The 21,359-nt window shown below is 33.2% G+C and overlaps 1 protein-coding gene across 16 annotated transcripts in view; it reads right to left on the bottom strand.

The window, feature by feature from the left end:
* Positions 1–21,359, bottom strand: part of NFIB (nuclear factor I B) — a 270,801-nt gene that overhangs the window by 71,712 nt on the left and 177,730 nt on the right. For all 16 annotated transcript variants that reach the window (XM_074282919.1, XM_074282918.1, XM_074282911.1 and 13 more), the window contains exons 4-6: positions 14,226–14,294; positions 7,835–7,955; positions 2,929–3,047 (exon numbers count right to left, since the gene is read on the bottom strand). In XM_074282919.1, coding sequence (XP_074139020.1) covers positions 2,929–3,047; positions 7,835–7,955; positions 14,226–14,294 — 309 coding nt within the window. The remainder of the gene's footprint in view (positions 1–2,928; positions 3,048–7,834; positions 7,956–14,225; positions 14,295–21,359) is intronic.

A 21,359-nucleotide genomic window follows, 5' to 3' on the forward strand; every position in this document is an offset into this window, starting at 1 on the left:
TCACCTTAAAATTCAGGAAATTCTTTTGGATGGTAACCATCTCCCCTAATATGATCTGGGAAAGGACAGAAGTCTGGACAATCAGAAAACTTTTTTTAGGCAGGTCTACCATAGCATTGGAGAGTCACTAGGAGTTCTATCAATCATTATCATCTCCACTCCCACACTTTCCATAAATTTCTAGTAGACAATTATGATACTCAAGACTATTATGGTAGAGTAGAAAGAAAAAATTTGTTGGTCCAGTGATATAATTGGTAGAGCGCTGGACTCGAAGTTAGAATAGACCTGAGTTCAAATGCAGCCTAACACATTTACTTCACTTAATTAGCTATGTAACTCTGGTCAGGTCATATCAACTCAAATGGATAATATTTATTTTTACATTAGTGCATTTAGTACAATGCCTGGCCCATAGTAGGCACCATGTAAATGCTTATTCCTTTCCTCCTTCATCTTCCTCTTTTAGTTTGGTTTCTTCATCTGTAAAATAGGAGTAATAATAGCAACCTTTCCCTAAACCACACTGATAGTAGTCTATTGTTTCCACATGCAAAATGTCTCTTTTTTGCCTTAGTCTTATTTCATATATTTAGTTTTCCTCTGACTGTGACCCATTATATTCCTACATACTCTGTTGCACTTGCAACAAAATCTAATCTTGAACATCAAACTGGTTTCAAAAGACATTAAAGTAATACAATCGTGAATATCCACCAGAAATTTTCTATAGGGAGAAATAAAGTTACTGATATCCTGACCACCAACTTCAGCTACTATCTTTAATCTTGAGTGTCATAAAAATGTATAACTTTTGTTTTTTTAACCAGCATGGATTGGAGAAAGACTACAAATGGTTTGCTAAGATGGTGGCAAGACAAAACTATGTCAGAAAAATCTCTCCACACTCTTCATCTTGCTTAGCCCACTCCACTGGGTGGTAAGCAAGAATGAGTCTAACTAGCTTTAAAAAACTAATCTTCCTATATTTATTCCATAGTTGCATGAAAAGCAAATGGGGATGTTTTCTGAATTTTCAAAATCTATACAAAACATTATTTTTCATAAAACAATGGTAGAAACCATTAAAGCAAAGAGATTTACCTGAGGGACAGATTGAGAAGAATGAGTTTGGTCAGATCCAAGTGGAAAGGGAGAGTGTGTGACATAATTGTTTATCAGAAAAACACTGAGTGTGGAGAGATAAAAGAGTTCAATTTCTGATTCTAAACCTTAGTAGCTATGTGATACTGGGCAAGACACTAACTCTCTCAAAGCCTGATTTTTCCCATGAGCAAAATGAAGATAAGAAATGCACCACCTACCTGACAGAATTGTTATGAGGAAATGCTCTGTAATCTTAAAGGCTCTTTTTATATTATATAATCCTGAATTTAAACATTTTGACATATTAAACTGGAAATTTTTAATATGTTAAATGGAAAGAATTAAGAATAATTTTTGGATTCTGAAAAAAATTAATGTTTTAAACAAGTATGAATATACACATACATATAATATACCAAATGGGAGGAGGCAATGATTTTTAAAATGTAGAAGAAACAGAAAATAATTAAGAGAAAAAAGTTCACAAGTTATACCTAGAAAGTAAATTAGAATTGAATTAGGAAATCTGATCAAAAGGGGGAAAAAGAACTTGAAAAGCAAGAAAAGAAATTTTGAAGAAAGAACTGTATCCTGGTACAATATGATTTTAGCTTTCCCAGTTGGGATTTTCTAGGTGTTCAATTTTTTCCAGAAACTATTAAAGAATCCCCTACAAGAGTTCCATTCTTCAAAAAAATTTTAGCAACAAATGTCACACTGGTCAAATTTTTGAAAAGTTAAATTTAAAACCTGAAAACTGTGTCTTGAATATTGCTTTTAATTATTATTTAGTGAACCTATTAATTTATATTAATTAATTAATTGCCTAATTAAATATTGCTCTTTATATGAAATTCCATTACAAAGGAAACCCCAGTTTATGTTTTATACTTAGTCATTGTTTAATTTGATAAATTGGCACTTAAAATAATATACACAATTTAACATATGTATGTGTCTATGAATATTTATATATAAATAGATGTGTATATGTGTGTGCATATATGAAAAACGCAACTTCTAAACCCTCAATAATACCTGATTTAAGAGTTAGAAAATATCTAAATACTTTCTCCACTATTATTTTGTAATTCTATCCCTGGATATGCCCAGATGCAGCAAAAAGGACAAATCAAAAACAAAGTTTATTTTTAACAGGACATTTTAGCTATCAGCATCTGAGGATTGTTAAAAGTTCTGCATTTCATCATCAAAGACACATGCAAATGTGTGAATGGATTTGATCCTGATTAAACTTATTTGTCCCATAGGAAAAAAGGTTTAGTCAATAATGAAATAATGTACTTTTCTAAAAAAACAAACAACAGCAGTTCACATTTATATAGTACTTTGTGCTTTCCACTATTTCATCTGTAACATACCATATTGAACAGAATCACATGAAAATTAATTATATATATATTTTATAATCTAGAGAAAATGTTTGATAACTCTAATAGTTATTATATAAATAATAATATCATTAGACAAATTCTTTCTTAGGTATGGCCATGATATTTGAAGTTTCTTTCAAAGAAGATGAGATTCTAAGATTCTACATACATTCACTAAGTTGGTACATTTTACTGAATGAAAAATGATTAAGAAATAAAGCAACCCCATTATATAGGTGCATTTCTATATATGTACAAGTGTTTGTCTGTATATGTATATATGTATATATATATATATATGTATATATGTGTGTGTGTATATATATATATATATATATATATATATATTTGTGGTTGCATGCATGTGCGTGTGTGTGTGTAACCATATCATCTGATGTATATAGAAAATAACTTCTGAATAACTCACCTTGATCCCTTTCATGCCATGTCCGACTTGCAGCAGCTGGGGAATTTGGAGAAGGATAAAAGTCTCCTGTAGGACTTGGTTCCATATTTTCATCTATGGATATAGTTTTGGGTCTTTTGCTGTTAAAAATAATAAGAAGGTGTTTTTATAAGATTTCTGGAAAAGAATCATCTCCAATGATACTTTATTGTTGAGAGTGGTTGAAGAAAATTTTGTAAAAGGAAATTTCAAAGACTGCAAAAAGGACAATAAGGAAAATTGTTTTATGATTGAGATCTGTGGGGAGCATTCGGAAATAACAGCATACATTTTAAATTATAAATAATAGCAGGTATTTATAGTTTTATACAACAATAATATGCGTGTGTATGTATAAGAAATAATAATCATATATACGTATATCTGTACATATTTATAATCACATAATGTATATATTATATTATATCATATCATATTTTATTATAACTATATGTAAATACAAATATGAAACAGTATAAAAATTATGGCATACATTTCTGACCTCTTTAATTCTATTTCCAAAAAACATTTAAATGTGAAGGAAACATGAATATGTAATGTTTTCTAATGTTAAAATTTTTATTTTTGGTTATTTAAATAGCATCCTCTTTCTTCTTGCCTACAAAGTCATAATATTGATCAATGGTCTGCTAAAGGACTGATGAAGTGAATTGAAAGTAAAAGATTTAGATTTAAATGATGTAATTTGTTTAAGAAAAAGGCTTTTCTCAATCAGAGCATACTAAATCTATATATTCCTACTAAATCTATGTATTCCCATAACAGAGGAGAAAAAATATTGTTTTTAAATATGAAATATTATAATGTTTGATGTCTTCCTCCTTGCCACCCTATTAATCAGATAACTATAGCCATGAACATGTTTATTTTTCATTACAAGTGGTTGTTCCTTAACAGCAGCACCCTCAGAACCATAACTAGCAACTTTAGCACATGAGACAAGCAGAATTCTTGTCTTTAAATCAACCCGGTAAAATATGATATAAAAATAATACAAGTAATTGAAATAAATTCAGCCAAGTAAGAAATTACAATGACTTATAGCTAGGAAGGGAAAACATGTATTAATTTTTGCACCCTCTAAATTTTTGTTCTCTAATATCCCAGGGAAAAAAATTCAGCCACCCTTCATTTGATATAGTTCTAGTATTCCTTCTAATTAATGGACATAAGAGGGTCGGAATTGTGTCAATTGAAATATCACCGTACTGAGCTAAAAAAAATTTTGTGTGAATTGTAACCTTCCAAATGCTATAATATTTTACCCAGGAGAAAATATAATTTAGACTTTATGTTAAATTATAAAAATAGCAAGTAATGTATTAGTTTAGTTCTTCCATGTGTAATTCAAAATTTAACTTTATATTATCTAATCTTCATTCAGTTCAATTCTGTCATTCCTGGGTCAGAGCTCAAGATGTCTTAAAGCTACAAGGGTAGGTGGGAAAAACAGGGGATAATGTTCACAAAGAGGCAGCCTAGGAATGATTACAAGCCTTTTGCTCTTTTGGAGAGCTGAATATTGGAATATTTTTGAGCACAACAACAGAACTAAGTTGCTACCCCCCTTAGTAAAATGTAAGTAAATAAGTGTCTTAAAGATAGGCTTTTTCATTTTTGCTGTATCTCTAGTGCCTAGAAAATTGCCTGTCACATGGTGTTTAATAAATACTTGTTGATTTGATTTTTAAAATATAATCTGACAATATCCTTGTCAAGTCAGAAAGAAGTAATTTTTGCTCAGTTATAAAATTAAAAACATTTTCCCTGGCCTCAGCAGATTAGTTTAGTCATCATGTTGATCTATACAATCTACATAAATAAACATTAGTTATTTTACAACAACATGGCATATTATATCTTTAGTGCAAACACAAGCAAATACACAAGTATTTAACTAATTCAAATACAATCAATTCTAAATTTTCTAGAAGAGGATAAAATAACAATCAAAATAATCATATCGATAACACAAAACCCATTTCTGCTTAGAATTCATTTTTGTATTGTTATTTGACTATGGGGAGGTGTGAGAATTTGTAAGATGTGAAATGAATTAATAAAACGACAAAGCAAAGACCCAGCTCAATAAAAGCTATTAACTGCAGAGCAATTCCCACCTAACTCCAGTCACAATTCATCTCCCTAATCCCATTAAAAAAGAGGGTATCCAAAATCAGCTATAATAGTTATTCCTAATGGCTGGTAGATTTATCAGGAAAGCAACCCCTAAATCTTATCATATAGGCCCAAAGTATAGTCATCTATGTTGGTCACTGTCAAATTGCAAGAAAATGTCCATTGTGATGCTACAGAGATACATCCTTAGCCCTGTGTGGTTTAAAGTTTTTTACTAAAATCTTGGATTTAGCATGCTTATGAAATTATGATGACAAATTAAGTCAGGTCCCAAAAAGATCTCAACAACTTAGAACCCTGGACCAAATTCAATAAGATTTAATGAAATGGGAATAAAAGTTTAAAATATTATACTAAGACTAAAATACAAATCAGTTTCACACATACAAGATGAATACAAGATGCTAGACAGCAATTCATCTTTAAACAATTTGAGGTTTTTAGTAAATTGCATAGTCAGACACGACTGAATGACTGAACAACAACAACACAATGCTCAATATAAGCCAATGATGTGCTGTGGCAACCCCCAAAGGATAATGTTGTTTTAACAGAAGCTTTATTAAAACTATGGAAGAGTCAGGGCTGCTCTATTTTGCCCATAATGAGAAAATGAGATGGAAAAAAAGAAAAGCAGAGAGAGTTTGGGAGTTCTAGTATATGAGGACAAACTCAGAAACAAAAACATTAAGGAAAGAAAAAATGAAGGGATGACTCGCAGAGGAACTAAGAAAGACAAATCAGTGGATAAGTGGAGGGGAATACTTGGAGCTAAAAAAAAAAATAAAAATCGTAGTTCCACTTCCATATCCTTAGAGACTTAAATTACAGATTTCCTTATTTCTCTGAGAAAGAAATTATTCTTCCTTCTTAGAATGATGTATGCTTTGCATTATTGTCAGCTCCTCAATCTTTGTCAGCTCATATACCCAATCATTTCCAAATCTTGAACTTTCTAACTCTAATCTCTGATATCCAATACTTTTTCTGAATTTAGAGTTACCACCTTAATCCATTGGTCAGCCTAGATTAATGTAATGGCTTCCTAAGTGGTCTCTCTGTCTCAAATGTATCTCCATTCTGCTTTGTTCTACATCCTGCTGCCTTCTGCAAAAGGCTGACCACCAGACTCCTCTACTCAGTTCCAGTAGTTTTCTATTGCCTCTAGGACAAATGGCAATGTCTCTGTTTAGCTTTTAAAGCCCTTCACAATCTGCATCAACCCTATCTTTCCATTCTTATTGAACATCTGAACATCCTCTCTCTCTCTCTCTCTCTCTCTCTCTCTCTCTCTCTCTCTCTCTCTCTCTCTCTCTCTCTCTCTCTCTCACACACACACACACACACACACACACACACACACACACACACACACACAAAATGATTCAGCCACACTGGCTTTCTGTTCTCCACAAACCATGTTCCATCTCCCATCTTTGTCTCCCACATCTGAAATGTACTCTGTCCTTACCTCCAATTCTTTCTTTCATGATAAAGCTCAAGTAGTAACTGCTACATAAACTCTTGCCTAGTCCTCCTAGCTGCTAGGACCCTCTCTACCGTACTACCTTATATTTGAATACTTCATGTTTATCTTTATATTTATTCTGTATATGCCCAGGACAAGCTGGACTAAAATAAATAACTGGTATCTGGGCATTCAGTAGAACAAGATTTCACAGAATGGAATTATTGCTATTTTTATCATTTACTATGAGTAACAATACACATTTCTCTAGTACTTTAGGCATACAAAGTATCTTTCTCGTGATAACTTTGCAAAATAAAGAATGTAAGTAGGAATATCTCCATGAGAGATTCAGAGAAATTAAGTTACACATCTAGTACATGTGAGCATCTAGTCTAGGGTTTATAGCTTGTTTGTGTGTTATGAGACACTGTAGCCATGTAAGGAACACTGGAGTTCACATTAAACAAAGCCAAAAGACCACAGTGAAAATATAAATTGACTGTTGCTTAGGATATTACTTTTCAAACTTTTTATGTCTGTAGGATTCCTCTGTGATGTTTTTTTAATAAATATTACCTCATTATTAAATGAGAACACATTTGAAAAGAGCTTAGAACACATAGAAGAAGTTTTATAAATTTGTAGTTCCTCTCTTCTCTTTTTGATGCATGTCCCTAAATTAGGACCATTGAAACAGAATTGAAATGGATTATCTTTGCCATAATAAAATATTTTAAGTAACTCCTAGAGATACCTCATAGAACTACAGAATTTCATGAAACTATTTAAAAATCTCTGTTCTCTTTGTAATTGGAAATGTTGAGCTTTCTCTAATTATTCAATCAATTATTAAAAAAAAAATTTAGGGGCAACTAGGTACACAGAGGATAGAGCACCATCCCTAGAGTCAGAAGGACCTGGGTGCAAATCCAGTCTCAGATACTTGACTAGTTGTGTGACCTTAGGTAAGTCACCCTGGGCAACTTTCTTGCCAATAGATAGATGATAGATAGATAGATAGATAGATAGATAGATAGATAGATAGATAGATAGATAGATACCACAGATTTTTTTCACAGATATTTTTAAATTTTATCTTACCAAACAATTATACTCATTGATATTCATTTAAAAATTAATTTAAGAAAGTCACAGAATCTTGTAAAAATCATTGAGAATTATGTAGATACTTGCTTTTCTCCTTTTCCCATCAAAATGCTAAAATGCTGCAGATATGTAGACACGTAGGAACTTTACCTGCTTGGTGGAGAAGACAGTGACCTTTGTAGATTTACACCAGAGTTCATATCATGGTAGTATGGCTGGCTCGGGATCTCTCCAATCGGGAAATTTACCCCAGTTCCCTGGGTGATAGGTGCTGAAGTGTAAAAGAAATGACATATAAAATTAACATTTAAATTCAAATTCACTAGTATATGGAGAAATCTTACAAATAGTATTTACCAGCATATACTAATATTTACCTGCATTTATTCTACATCAGTAAGAAAGTAATACACAATAAAGATTTCAAACACATACACACAGGATCTGGCCACATTTATTTGCAAATATATCTAAATACAGAGCAAAGATAGAGCACCAAACATGGGAAATGTTTTCTTATTCCATTTTTGGATCAATCACTGTGTTTCCTATTTTCCAGAAAGTTATTACAATGCATATTTCTAAATCAATTTATTTTAAATGTACTAGATGAGGTATTAAGTAATAATGTCCTTTAAAAAAAAACTTCAAATGCTAGTGAGAAGCTTGCTTTACTTTAAATGAAAACATTGCAATACATCCTTTCATAATTCAAAGACTCCTTTGGTAGTGTAAATTTACTCCCTAAAGTATGTTTTATAAATCCAGATGTTTACTTTTATTAAAGTACACCACATCTGCAATATACCCAAAAAAGTTCTCATGTTTTATTCTCTTACATGATTTCTTTCCTTCCCCTTCCCCCAGCCCCAAATTTTCTGGATTACATATGGGATTTTTTTTCCCTCCTCATAATTTCCTCCTTCAGGCTACCATAGTTGTCAACATAGCAGGAACAGTTCTGAGGACTTGGTAAAAAACAGTTGAAAAGACATAAATTACCCTGTTTGCCTTAAGTTCATTCATTCAACAAGTTATTTATTGTGCCTATTGTGGGGACAGCACTAAGGGAACCTACAGTGAGGATGCAAAAAAAAAAAAAAAATTCAAGACACAATTGGTCTCTGCCTTTAACAAACTGAGAGACTAGTTGGGAGGACAAGGCATATGGGTGTGAAATGCTTAAATTACAATGCCAGATATCAAATGATTAGGCAACAAAGGAATCAGTAGAGACAAGAAGTGCTTTTAAAGTTAAGAACACAGGAAAAATCACTGTCATCTTAAATGATAGAAGAAAGCTTCATGGATCAGGAAGACCTTGAGTGGGCCCTAAAGATAGGTTAAAACTTGGATTGGTACAGAAGGGGAGAAGACTTTCTGGACAACTGGTATAGCATGAATAAAGACACAGAGATGGGAATGAGCATGGAAGCTCCAGGAAGAGTGAAGAGACTTGTCTAGATGAAATGAATGGAAAGGTTTTTAAGAACTGTTTGCATTTCTGCTAACCCAGAGAAACTCTGCATGGGAGAATCACACTACAGACTATAGCATATCAATTGGAACATCCATAGGATTCATTCACTTTATTTCTCCTTCCAAATACTCCCAAATTAACTTTATAAGAAAGCATGATAATATTATAATGTTTCTATACTATATGTCAAAGGAGTTATAGATTTTGTAACATTTCTTTCTGAGACTTTTTATAAACATTCTGAATTATAATGTTAACAATTATCATTCAGACAGATGAATAGCTCTACCAAGTAAAATTTTTTTAATATTTCCTTTTAGAGAAATAATATGAAAAGGTCACAAGTCTATCAAAGGTCCTCACTATTCTTTCAATCAATCAGCAAGCATTTATCAAAAACTCATTTTATGCTGGGCACTGTCTCAGACAGTGGAAATGCATATGAAATAAATTAAGGAATTCCTATTCACAAGTTTATATTTTAACTAGCTATATAGTCTTCTGTGCCTAAATTTGGTTAGATTATATATGAAACATTTTCATTGGATGGGGACTATAAAGATGGACAGAAGCAATTATTAGGTACCTATTATATGTTGGGCAATATGCTTGGAACTTTACAAGTATTGTCATTTGATCCTCACAATAAACCTGAGAGAGAGGTGCTATTAATATTACCATTTTAGAGTGGAAAAAATGAATGCAAGGAGAGATTAAATGCCATGCCTAGGACCTCACAAAAAGAAAGTCACTGAATTTCAATTTAATTCAGATCTAACTGCAGATCTAGTGTCCTACTCTCCAGAGGACAGTGTTGAGGATGATAAGAAGGCTAGAAAATAAGCCATTGAGGACTATTATAACTGAAAATATTTAACTTGTACAAAAGAAGCCTTGGCAAGGACTACTTCAAGTCAATGAAGAGTTATTAATGGGGAAGATGGATTAGATTTCCTTTGCTTAACCAGAGGTCAGAACTAAAAACAATATGAAGGAGAAAAGGAGAAAAAAATTGCAGAGCTAAGTTTATGCTGGATATAGGAGAAAACTTCCCAGGAACACGTTATACCAAAAAAAAAAAAAAAAATAAGCACTACCTCAAGAGAATTTCCCTTTACTGAAGTTGTTTAATCAAAGATGGAGTTAATCAATCGATCAAACAACAAGAACCTATTAAGTTCCAAATATATACCAGACAGCGTGACTGGTATTGGAAGTATAAATGCAAAATAGGGGAGGGAGGGAAGGAAGGAAGGAAAGGAAGGGAGGGAAGGAAGGAAAGGAAGGGAGAGAAGGAAGGAAAAGAAGGGAAGGAGGGAAGGAAGGAAGGAAGGAAGGAAGGAAGGAAGGAAGGAAGGAAGGAAGGAAGGAAGGAAGGAAGGAAGGAAGGAAGGAAGGAAGGAAGAAAAAAGTAGAGGGAGAGAGGAAGGGAGGAAGGAGTGGAGGGAGAGAGGGAAGCACGGAATCCTGTTTTATCAAGGAGCATCCATTCTATCAAGAGAGCCAACAGGAAGCAACTGTTGGAATGCTGAAGATTTTCCTATTCTAATATAGGCTGGATTAGATGACCTCTGAAATTGAGGTTCTGAGAGTCTATGATTTGTCAAAGCACTTACCATGTCATAGAACACCAGTTAAATTTGAGATTATTATAATAGAAAACAATGGCAAACAAAATCGTAAGGGAGTTGTTAAAAACACTTCATAAATTAAACTATTTTCAAGCATCCTCAAGCATTTCCGCAGAATAGATTTACATACCCCAGTTGGTACAGTAATCACAGATCAGCCGTCCCCTTATTATAAGAAGTGTCCTAGGGGCCTCCACTAAACAACAGTTTGAACCACTGAGCTGTTAGTCTAGCTTCCCTATTGTACATATAGAAATAAAACCCAGTGTGTGTCAGAGGAAAAATATGAAAGAAGGCCTTCTTGACTTGGAAGGTTAGCCCTGCATCCTTACATTGCTTCCTAATCTCATTAGTTAATGCTTTGACCCTCCTCAAATGAACATATAGCTGTTTATATTTAGAATCCCCCTAAACAATATGAATTTTTGAAGTCAGGAACTGTTTTCTGTTCTATTTTTGTATCCCCAGGGCCTAACCTAGTGCTTTACTATGGTAAATGTTTATTAGGTTGAACTGGATTAATTAGGGAAAAGTCACTAAACCTCATCTGAAAAATGGGCACAATTATACTATATGACCTACATCACAGGTTTGTTGTATTGGTTAAATAATATCATGTATATAAACCTTAAAGTAACATAACAAGGTTTGCTGAAATATGCTTCACTCTATATATGCTTTTTTGTTGGACCTCAAACCATATTTAACCACTTGGTTCTCTCATTCTGAACTAGTCACTTCAGCAAACAAAATTAGTGCTCATTTGAACACTAGCTAAAATGGCATATTTAACCTGATATAAACAATTCTAATTCCATCATATCAATACTCTTACTCCTCTTAGCTTCCTCTACCTCCCCAATTATAATAAGTAGGTAAAGGCATTTCACCACACTATCTAGAACCAGGATGATCCTCTTATTCCATTACTTGGTTTCAAATGGTTCATCAAGTAACAAAAGGAATAAGCATTTATATAGCATTTACTATGTGCCAGCCACTGTGCTAAGTAATCTGGGAGTTTTGTTGTTGCTTTTTAAATAAATTTTATTTCATTTGACCCTGGCAACAACCCTGGAAGATAAATGGAGGAAAACATAGCTAATAAGTCTGAAGCTACATTTGAACTCAGATCTTCCTGACTCCAGTTCTCTACCTACTGTACCACCTGGCTGATACTAAAGTACAGGAAAAAAAAAAAAAAAAAAAACACCTGACTGGGAGTCAGAGAACATGGCTGCTTATATCTGTGTACCTTTCAATGAATCATTGAATGAACCTTTCTGTCCTTCAGGTCATTGGCAAAAACTAGGAGGGTTAACCCAGATGATCTCTAAAGTACTTTCCAGGGCTAAATCCTAAGCTACTAATTTTTAATATTCAAAAACTCAAACTCACTTTATCTGATCCCTATTTCTTTTTTTAAGTATCAACTCACATTTACAAAAAAGTTTCAGGATTGCATAGTGCTTTCCTTACAAAATTCCTGTGAAGTGGTGAATAGAGCAAATATACTCATTTTGCAGATGAGAAAATCTGAACTTCAGAGGAAACCCAGGGGGCATTTACATGGCATGTAGCTAGTAGGTATCTAATCCAAGATTCAAATCTTAGAGTCTGTCACTAGATCCTAATCCTATGATTCAAAATTTCTTAAAATCATAGGTTATGACCCCGTATGGGGTTGTGTAACTGTATGTGGAGGCCATGAAAAAGTAGACTACAGTAAATAGTATCAAGTATTCCACCAAGATTTAATTATTTATGTAAAAATAAGAAAGCACATCTATTTCATTAGTATGCAAATTTGCTTTTGTCTTTAATGATAAAATTATATGTATAGATATATAGATATATAGATACCAAAGAATTATTTTAAAATAAATTTATGATTTACTTAGTAAATTTTTGATTTGTATGTCTATCTTATATGTACCTAGCTATATAGATGGGGTCGAATAAAAATTTTCTCATGAGAAAAGGTGTAGTAAATAGAAAAAAATTTAAGAATCCCCGAATCTCGAACTTGACGCAAGGTGTTTCTGGCAACACTGTTTGTATGCACAGTGAAAAGTGTGCATATTGTATGTTCAAAACCAAGGATGCAGTGAAGTTGCATGATACAGGCAATTGCTGCCAGAAAAACCTTGGATTCATTACACAGTTGATTTTGAATTAATTTTTATCATTGTATTCAGAAACTTTTTACTGTTGCCAAATTTTTTGAGACCCCAACCCTATTATGGGGGTTGCAACTCACAGTTTAAAATAAGCTTTGCTCTAATTCACCATAACATTCCTGCCTCATGCTGGAGCTACACTTTGCTCTCTACAAAGCTTATCAAGGTATTTTTTATCTAAAAGCAATAAAGATTCTGATCTGGAAAAGAAGTCCAGCCCAGAAGCAAATAGGCTAGTGCACTCCTACATTATTTGAACATTATTTCAGAAAGAAAGGAAAAATTAAAACTTTGCTCTTGTATTTATTTAGGCAGCCAAAATAGTAGGAAGAAGAATAATAAGCAAATGACCATTCCCTTCAAGGGAGGTGTATGAAAAACTCAACTAATAAGACAAAAGACTCAATCAAGGAGGCTTTTATTTGATTGGCTCTCTTGTCAGAGGAGCCTAACCAAGAAACATCCAGAATAGTATCAGAGGAGAAGTAAAATATCATAAACAACTGGTCATTACAAGTGTTGATAATAATGATTCCTATCTATTTGCAACCATAATTGGCAAAGTTGTCTTTTTAAAATCCCTCTGCATTCTGCATATTAGGTGTATGTCCTGTACCTAAAGAAAAATAGGAAAAAACTCACTATATTAATAGGAAATATGTATGTTATTATAATTATGTTCATTTAATTAATCATAGTTCTTTTGAAATAAACTTCCATTAAAGGTCATAAAGTTGAAAGAGCAGCAAATAATACCTATATCAATAATTCAGAGAGAGACTTGTGCATACTATACAATGTTGTATATTCAGAACTTAAAATGCAATAAAGTTGCCTAGATGCAATACAGGCCAAGTGTTGCCAGAAACACCTTGGATTCATCACACATTTGATATGAATTAATTTTTGATCATTCAGAAACCTTTTACTGTTGTCAAATATTCAGTTACACAACTCAATTTAGGGGTGGCAACTGTGGTATAAACCATGGATATTTTAATATAAATATTTTTTAAAAGAGGGAACAAATAGATTTTTGATTTCACACACACACACACACACACACACAAAAATTCATTGATTTTTGGAAAAGTAAAGCTTTCCTTTGCCTTCTCAGTAAAGAAGACTAAAATAGTTCTTGTTCAATTTGGGATTTTAATATTTTGAACTACATAGGAAATATTTTCAATCAATATATGAATTAAATAACAGAAAAAAATTAAAAAAAAAAAAAAGAATGCACAACTTACTTCTGGATACTCTCACAAGTTCTGCCACATTGAAGACTCCAGATTTTACAAAACTATCCTCAAGATACCCTGAAAAGGAACAGTGTAAATAATTAACATGTGCAAGAAACGTTTAGAAATAAAAATGGGTTTAAACTTCTTAAACAGAAGAAAAAAGAATGTTAGGACAATAAGAGAAAATACCTTCAGCCAACAGGAAGCTCCATAAATTGTCTTTTAGATGTAAATACAGTTTGTGTTAACAAACTTGTATTTCAGTGACTTAGCCCCTCTATTCTTTAGTCACTCTTTCTTCCTGGAATAGGAATCCCATTCTGGCAAAGATTGGTGAATCCATAGGCAGTAGGAACACCACACCTCTCTCACTCCGATGTCTTACCTCTGCTGCCCATTATTTGAGACACATCACAGGGATCTCAATTCTACCCCAAATTCTAGGCCAACTCCAAACTTGCTTCAAGAGGTTTATCTTGGTCCAGAATAGACCCATGAGGTTTTAGATCTCACCAAAATATCCGTTGGTTACTTGTAGGACTCTGATTTATATCCCCAAGGGGGATGTGATAGGAACAGCTCAAAAAATAAAGATTTAGTTTAGACTATAACACTCCTTAAGAAACTTGAAGCTACTTAAAGAGTCCTTAAAAACTGTCAAAAGTCTAGAAGAGTAAAAGATTCCAAAAGTTGGTAAGGAGAAAGAACTTGCAGCATCAAGCCAGGCATATAATATCTACTAGAGGAACTACTTTCAAGATTTTTTTTAGAAGAAGAAAATCATTAAACTGTCTTTGAACTGAAGAGATTATTTAAAAGACATATCATTATTCAATTATCACTTAACCTCTCTCTGACTCAATTTCCTCATCTATAAAATGAGGTTAATGGTAGTATCTACCTCATCAAATCATTATGAAGCATTATAAAGCACTTTGTAAAACATAAAGTACTCTATGAATATTTCTTATTATCATATGTATATCTCTTAGATATTTTGAGATTTTTTTAGTAAATAATTAAGAAACAAGAAGATCTACTAAACTTTAAAGATATTGCTGATAAACTATGTTTCAAAATTATGTAAATTTTCACACCCATCAGCTTAATTTAGGCTTTGCTACTTGGACATTTTATTCTAAATTCATTTTCATATTAGATACTAGAGACACTGATCTATTCAGATAACATTCAAGGTCTTCCATATTTTGGAAGCAACCATCTTTATAATCTTAGTTCTCCTCATTTCCCCCTTTTGGATAGTTTAAACTAAGCAACTGGAAAACTTAAAGTTCACAAATACATTTTGTGTTCTCTATTCTCTTTGCTCATTCTGAAGGCTCTTCTCACTGTCTCTCCCTATTAAAATCCTACTCATCCTTCAAAGTACAACAAAAATGCCACTTTATACTTTTGCAAGTTACTTCAATAAGAAATGAGTTCCTCTCCTGAATATTTGTATCATTTTTCTTTGGACCATTTATATTCATTTATTAAATTACTTATATTATCTATGTTTATGTATCTTGTCACCCATAGTAGTCATAGAATGTCAGCACTGAAAAGAACCCTTCAGGTTACCTTGTTCATGACTCTAATTTTATAGATGGGAATTTGAAACTCAGAGTGATAAAATAATTTGCCCAATAGGTGCAACTGATAGAGCACTGGGCTTGGAATCAAGAAGTTAAAATCTGGCCTCAACACTTATTAGCTGTGTGACCCTAGGCAATCATTTAACCCTGCTCACCTCAGTTTTCTTATCCATAAAATGAGGTGGAGAAAGAAATGGCAAATCACTCTAGTGTCCTTGCAAAGAAAACCTCAAATGGGCTAATAATAAAGAATAGGACAAATGACCCAGCAACAGCATAAAAATAGTTGTGGGAAGAGTTTTAACAATAATAGAATTATAGAATCTCTGTGTTGTAATGTAATAGACTTTGCAGAAGTACCTGCTGGGTACCAAGGTGAGTAAGGATCACAGTTGTTCACAGTATTGAATCAAGCTTAAAGAGTGTATCAGAATGTACACCTGCTGATAATGGAGTAGCTACAGTTGGAAACCAAGTCCTAGGTGTCTGCTAATGAAAATATGGGATATGTAATTTATAGAAAGAGAAAATGTGTGATCAGGATTAGTAGATACTACTGGTTTGAATTAGGGAAAGTGATTGGTTAGTAATACAAACTAAGGAAATATGAATCAGTGTATGAGTCAGGGTAGGGAGCAAGTGTTTGGGTTTGGATTCTGGACAAATGGAGGGCACGTTTTAGATCTTCAGGGAAAATGCCTCCTAGAAAATAACTTCCATTAGAGAGCACAGGGATTGTGAGAATTAAGGCATCATCCAAAGGCAGCTGCCCCCCAGCCTACAACCAGCTGGCAGAATTGAGTATGCCCTGGGTCTGATTGCCAAATCCCACAGAGAGGTTTTAGTATCTGGGGACTATGATGACAAGCTTTGGCATATATAATATCTGATTGGCATATTTATGAACCTTCAGTAATCTCCGCATGGGAAAACAGAGTATATGGGGTAAGGCAAACAAGCCAAAGCTGTCGTGCCTAAGTGTTTGTTTGCCTGAGTGGGTCAGCAACAGGAGAGACTTCAGAGGTCACTTAGTATACAACTGGTATCTTAAATGGAATCAGTTCTACCGTCTCTCCAAGGAAGGGTCACATAGAAGATGTCTAGTGAGAGGTAATACCTATTTCTTAAAGCAATGAATTCTACATTAATATACTTTAATTATTTTATTTCAATCAAATCTAAGTGAACTTCTCTAAAAACTCCTACCTATCATATTTAGTTCTGTCCTCTGTCCACTCATCTCTATCTCCTCTTTCCCCAGTTCTCTTTCATGGCTTCTCTTTTTTAAGCTAAACCTTCTCAATTCATTCAACTCAACCCAGTATGTCATGGTTACTGTTCTTTCTTTATACAGTTACTTTCCTCTGGACTAAATTCAAGTACATCTGTCAAGTAGATAGAAAAATATGAAGCATCAGTTAAGATGTGAGACTGGAAAAAGATGAGTTACTAGAGTAGAGAGTAGCAGTACAAAACTATGAAAACAATGGGATTTCTAATAGAGAATACAGAAAAAATAAGGGACTAACGACTGATAAAATGAAATGCTTGAAGGAGGTCCATATGAATAATAGAAATGTGATTTTAGAATTGAAAAGGAGATCTAACTAAACTTTATTTTACTTATTGAGGTTCAGAAAGATCATGGCAGCTCTCTCCCTCCCCCCCCCCCCCGCCCTGTTGCCTGCCACTCCTTGATAGTTTTCTCTATTATAGTAATGCAGAGAAAGCAGCATGGTGTTTGGAGTCAGAAAGTCCTGAATTCAAATTTGACCTTAAACTCTAGCAGTATGACCTTGAGCAAAATCACTAAACTGCCATTTTGTCTCAGTTTCTTCAGCTGTAAATCTTTCTGATAGAGAATATAGAAAATAAATAAATAAATAAAATGGAATGCTTGGAGGAGGTCCACATGAGTAATATAATCATGTGGCTTTATAATTAAAAGGGAGATTATCTAATATAATTAAACTTCATTTTATTTATTGAGATCTAAAAACTTTGTGGGAAAAGTCACAGGTGTATTTCTAAAAGTAAGGAGAGATCATTTATACTGAACTAAGAGGATTCAAAGAGAATGAAGATTTAGCAAGAAAGTCCTCTCTGTGCTCTATTTTAGGAATAATGAAAGCAAGCTAACTAAGTAAAGCAGCTATCAAAACTTTTAACTTATAAATATATGAGATTGCAGGGAATTAAAATGGCAAAGGATAGTAAGAAAATAAAGGGTAATCACATGGATCATTAATTGGTATTTGACCATAAACAAAACAAGACTAAAATAGTAACTATAGAAGGACAAGGTGTTTAAAGATTTTTTTCAAATAGTATTTGACTAGTGGAAGGATTTAAAGACAAGAAGAGTGAACAGTTATTAAAGTGAAGAAACATAAAAAAAAAAGTTCATATCTGCCTTAATGACTAAAAAAAGTGCTCCCACAATTTTACTGATTTCCCCAAGAAAAACAAGTATTCAAAATATATTTGAGACCATTCCTGCATTTCATTCTAATTTTTGAGAATTTAACATTTATTTTCTACATTTATCAAAAGAGACTGTTAGAATGCTTACAAGATAATTTTTGTTAGATTAGATGTACGAAATTCCCTGTGTTAAACCAGAATGCCTTATAGAGTTATTGGATGATCCTGCCCCTTGAAGAAGATGTTAAGGAGAATACAAGTTTTCACAAATCTTACCAAGCTAGAAAGGCATTGAGTATGGGCCCAGTGGCAGACTGTTGTCTGAGAACCAGTCTCACTAAGTTTGGAGAGGATCATTACTAGATTGACTAGAGGATAATGAATTTTGGGGCTATGACAATTCACAAAGATCCCCCTCAATGAAATCAAAGAACTCTGCATTACTAAAGTATACCTCAATGTCTTACACTCAGGACAAAGAGGTATAAAGGAATTAATTAGGGTATAAAGGAATTATTAGGGTAAAATCACTCCTTTAGCTAAAGAAAAAGAAGCTAGTCACTTCTGAAGTAGAACATTTATTTATGTATTTAGTTATGTATTTATTAATTATATTATACTATTACATAATAGCTTCAGTCACGAGGAAAAGGATTCTATATTCATCTATATTCATTTTGTTTTTTTTTTAAGAGTAGGAATGAAGACTTTTGCAAATTGAAAAATCTGTTGGTTTAAATTATATAATTCTTATTTTTTAAATTTTTGCTACAACAAAAGCAATACTGAAGCAGTATTCTAAATTTAATATAGTACTTAACTTCTTTTGTAAACAATGACATGGGGACACAATGACATAATTTAATGTTAATATATCAAATTATAATCAGCACCATTTTAATTTCAAATACATAAAAAATTGAAATCAAGATTGATAACACTCTTTTTAAAGGTTTCTTTGCTCTCTTTTGGGAATGATGAAAACAAGGTACTACAGAAAGCAGTTATCAGATTTTTTAAACTCCTGAATGTAGGTAAATCATTATGTTTCTAGTTTTTAATAAACATTTTTTAAGAAAGAAAACCTTCTAGGGTACAATGTAAAGTTAAAATTAACTGTGCATTTTTACAGAAACTATCGACATAATATTTAAAGACTTTGCCATTAGGCGCAAGGTTGAGAAAAGATAGCCCAGAATCAAGACTTGAAAGGGATTTTAGTGATCATTTAGTTTGACTACTCATTTTCAAATGGAGAAACTGAGCAGGTTTTGCCTAATGTTACCCATAGTAGAAATAAGACTTGAATCTGCAATTTCTAACTGCAGATGCCACTCTATTACTCCATTTAACCTTATTCGGACCCTATGTTATATACATAAATATAACTACATACATGTATAAGTGTGAATATATTTATGCATGCATGCTTAAACAAATAAACAAAAACAAACAAACAAAAAAAAAACCACCCACAAGTCTTATTTAGAAGAAGACATGTACAGTAGGCAGAGGTCCTTCTGTTTTATTTCCTTTATTTAGGAACATGTCACTCACTAATTATCCATAATAAGTAAGATTTTTTTCTGATTTCTTCCTTTGGTTGTCTACAGTAATACACTGCCTAAAGTAAGATTTTTTTCATAGGCATGCATCTTCCCAAGAACTTTTCTTAGCATATTAGTGGTGGTGGTAATGGTGATGAAGGTGATAGTGGTCACTCAGTGGTGTCCAATTTTTCATGACTCCATGGACCAAAGCATAGCAGGCCCTCTATCCTCCATTATCTCTCAAAGTTTGTCCAAGTTCATGTTCATTATTTCTATGATAGTACCTAACCATCTCATCCTCTGCTAACCCCTTTTTCTTTTGCCCTCCATCTTTTCCAACATCAGATTCTTTTCCTATGAATCCTGTCTTCTCATAAAATAGTTCAAAGTAATTAAGCTTAAGCTTCAGTATTTTACCTTCCACTACAAAGCCTGAATTAGTTTAATAAAGTATTGATTCATTTAATCTTTTTTGCTATTTGAAGGACTTTCACGTCTTCTCCAGAACCACAATTCAAAAGTGTTCTATTGTGCTTAGCTTTCCTTATATAAGATAACTCTCAAAGCCATTCATTGCTACTGGAAAAACCATAGCTTTTATACAAACTTTTGTCAGCAAAGTGATATCTCTGCTTTTCAATATGCTGTCCAGATTTGCTCTACAACTTAGCACAGGGCATTGCTTACAATGGCACTTAAGAAATAGGAGGGAAGAATGTACATATATGTATGTATGTGTCAGGCACAGTGCTAGGTACTTTTTTGGTAAATAATAGCTCATTTGATCCTCACAATAACTCTGCAAGGTAGGTGCTAGTATTATCCCATTTTTATAGCTGAGGAAACTGAGACAAACAGCGTTTTAGTGAATTTGCCCCAAGTCACACAATTAGAGTTTGAGGTCAAATTTGAATTCAGGACTTTCTGACTCCATGCTGCTTTCTCTACATTACTAGAATAGAGAAAAATACCAAGAAGTAGTAGGTAAAAGGGAGGGGAGGTGCTATGATCAGCCATTTCCAAATCATTATTTATATAGAAGTGTAGTTTAAAAATCAAGTGGGAAAAGAACCAGGGACTATTTGTGGAGGTTTTAATCTCTAAGAAAAAATAATTATTCTTTAATATCATTGAACCCATAACAACTTGGCTTCATTAATACCATATTTTAAGCAAATATATTAATCACTTCAGGTTCATTCTACACCATAAACATTAAAATCACAGAACCTGTGAGGCAATGAGAAACTTTAAATATCAGGCAGTCCAAATGTGGTGGATTAGTCACCTCTACAACATCCCTGATAATAATCGACCATCTGCTTGCACACTTCTGGTAAAGAAAAACTCATTGCCTTCTAGGGTGGCCAATTTAGATACTTCTTAGTGTTGGGAAATTCTTATCTGTCTCAGCTACAGAGGCCTTGGAAGTTGAGACTAAATTTAGGCCTTCGTTGTCACATACTTAATTCATTATGGGGCAGCTAGGTAGCATAGTGTATATACAGTGCTGGGCCTAGTCATGAAGACCTCAGTTCAAATTTGGCATGAAACACTTACTAGCTCTGTGA

The sequence above is a fragment of the Sminthopsis crassicaudata genome, chromosome 1 (genome assembly GCF_048593235.1).
Source record: "Sminthopsis crassicaudata isolate SCR6 chromosome 1, ASM4859323v1, whole genome shotgun sequence".
Lineage (NCBI taxonomy): Eukaryota > Metazoa > Chordata > Mammalia > Dasyuromorphia > Dasyuridae > Sminthopsis > Sminthopsis crassicaudata.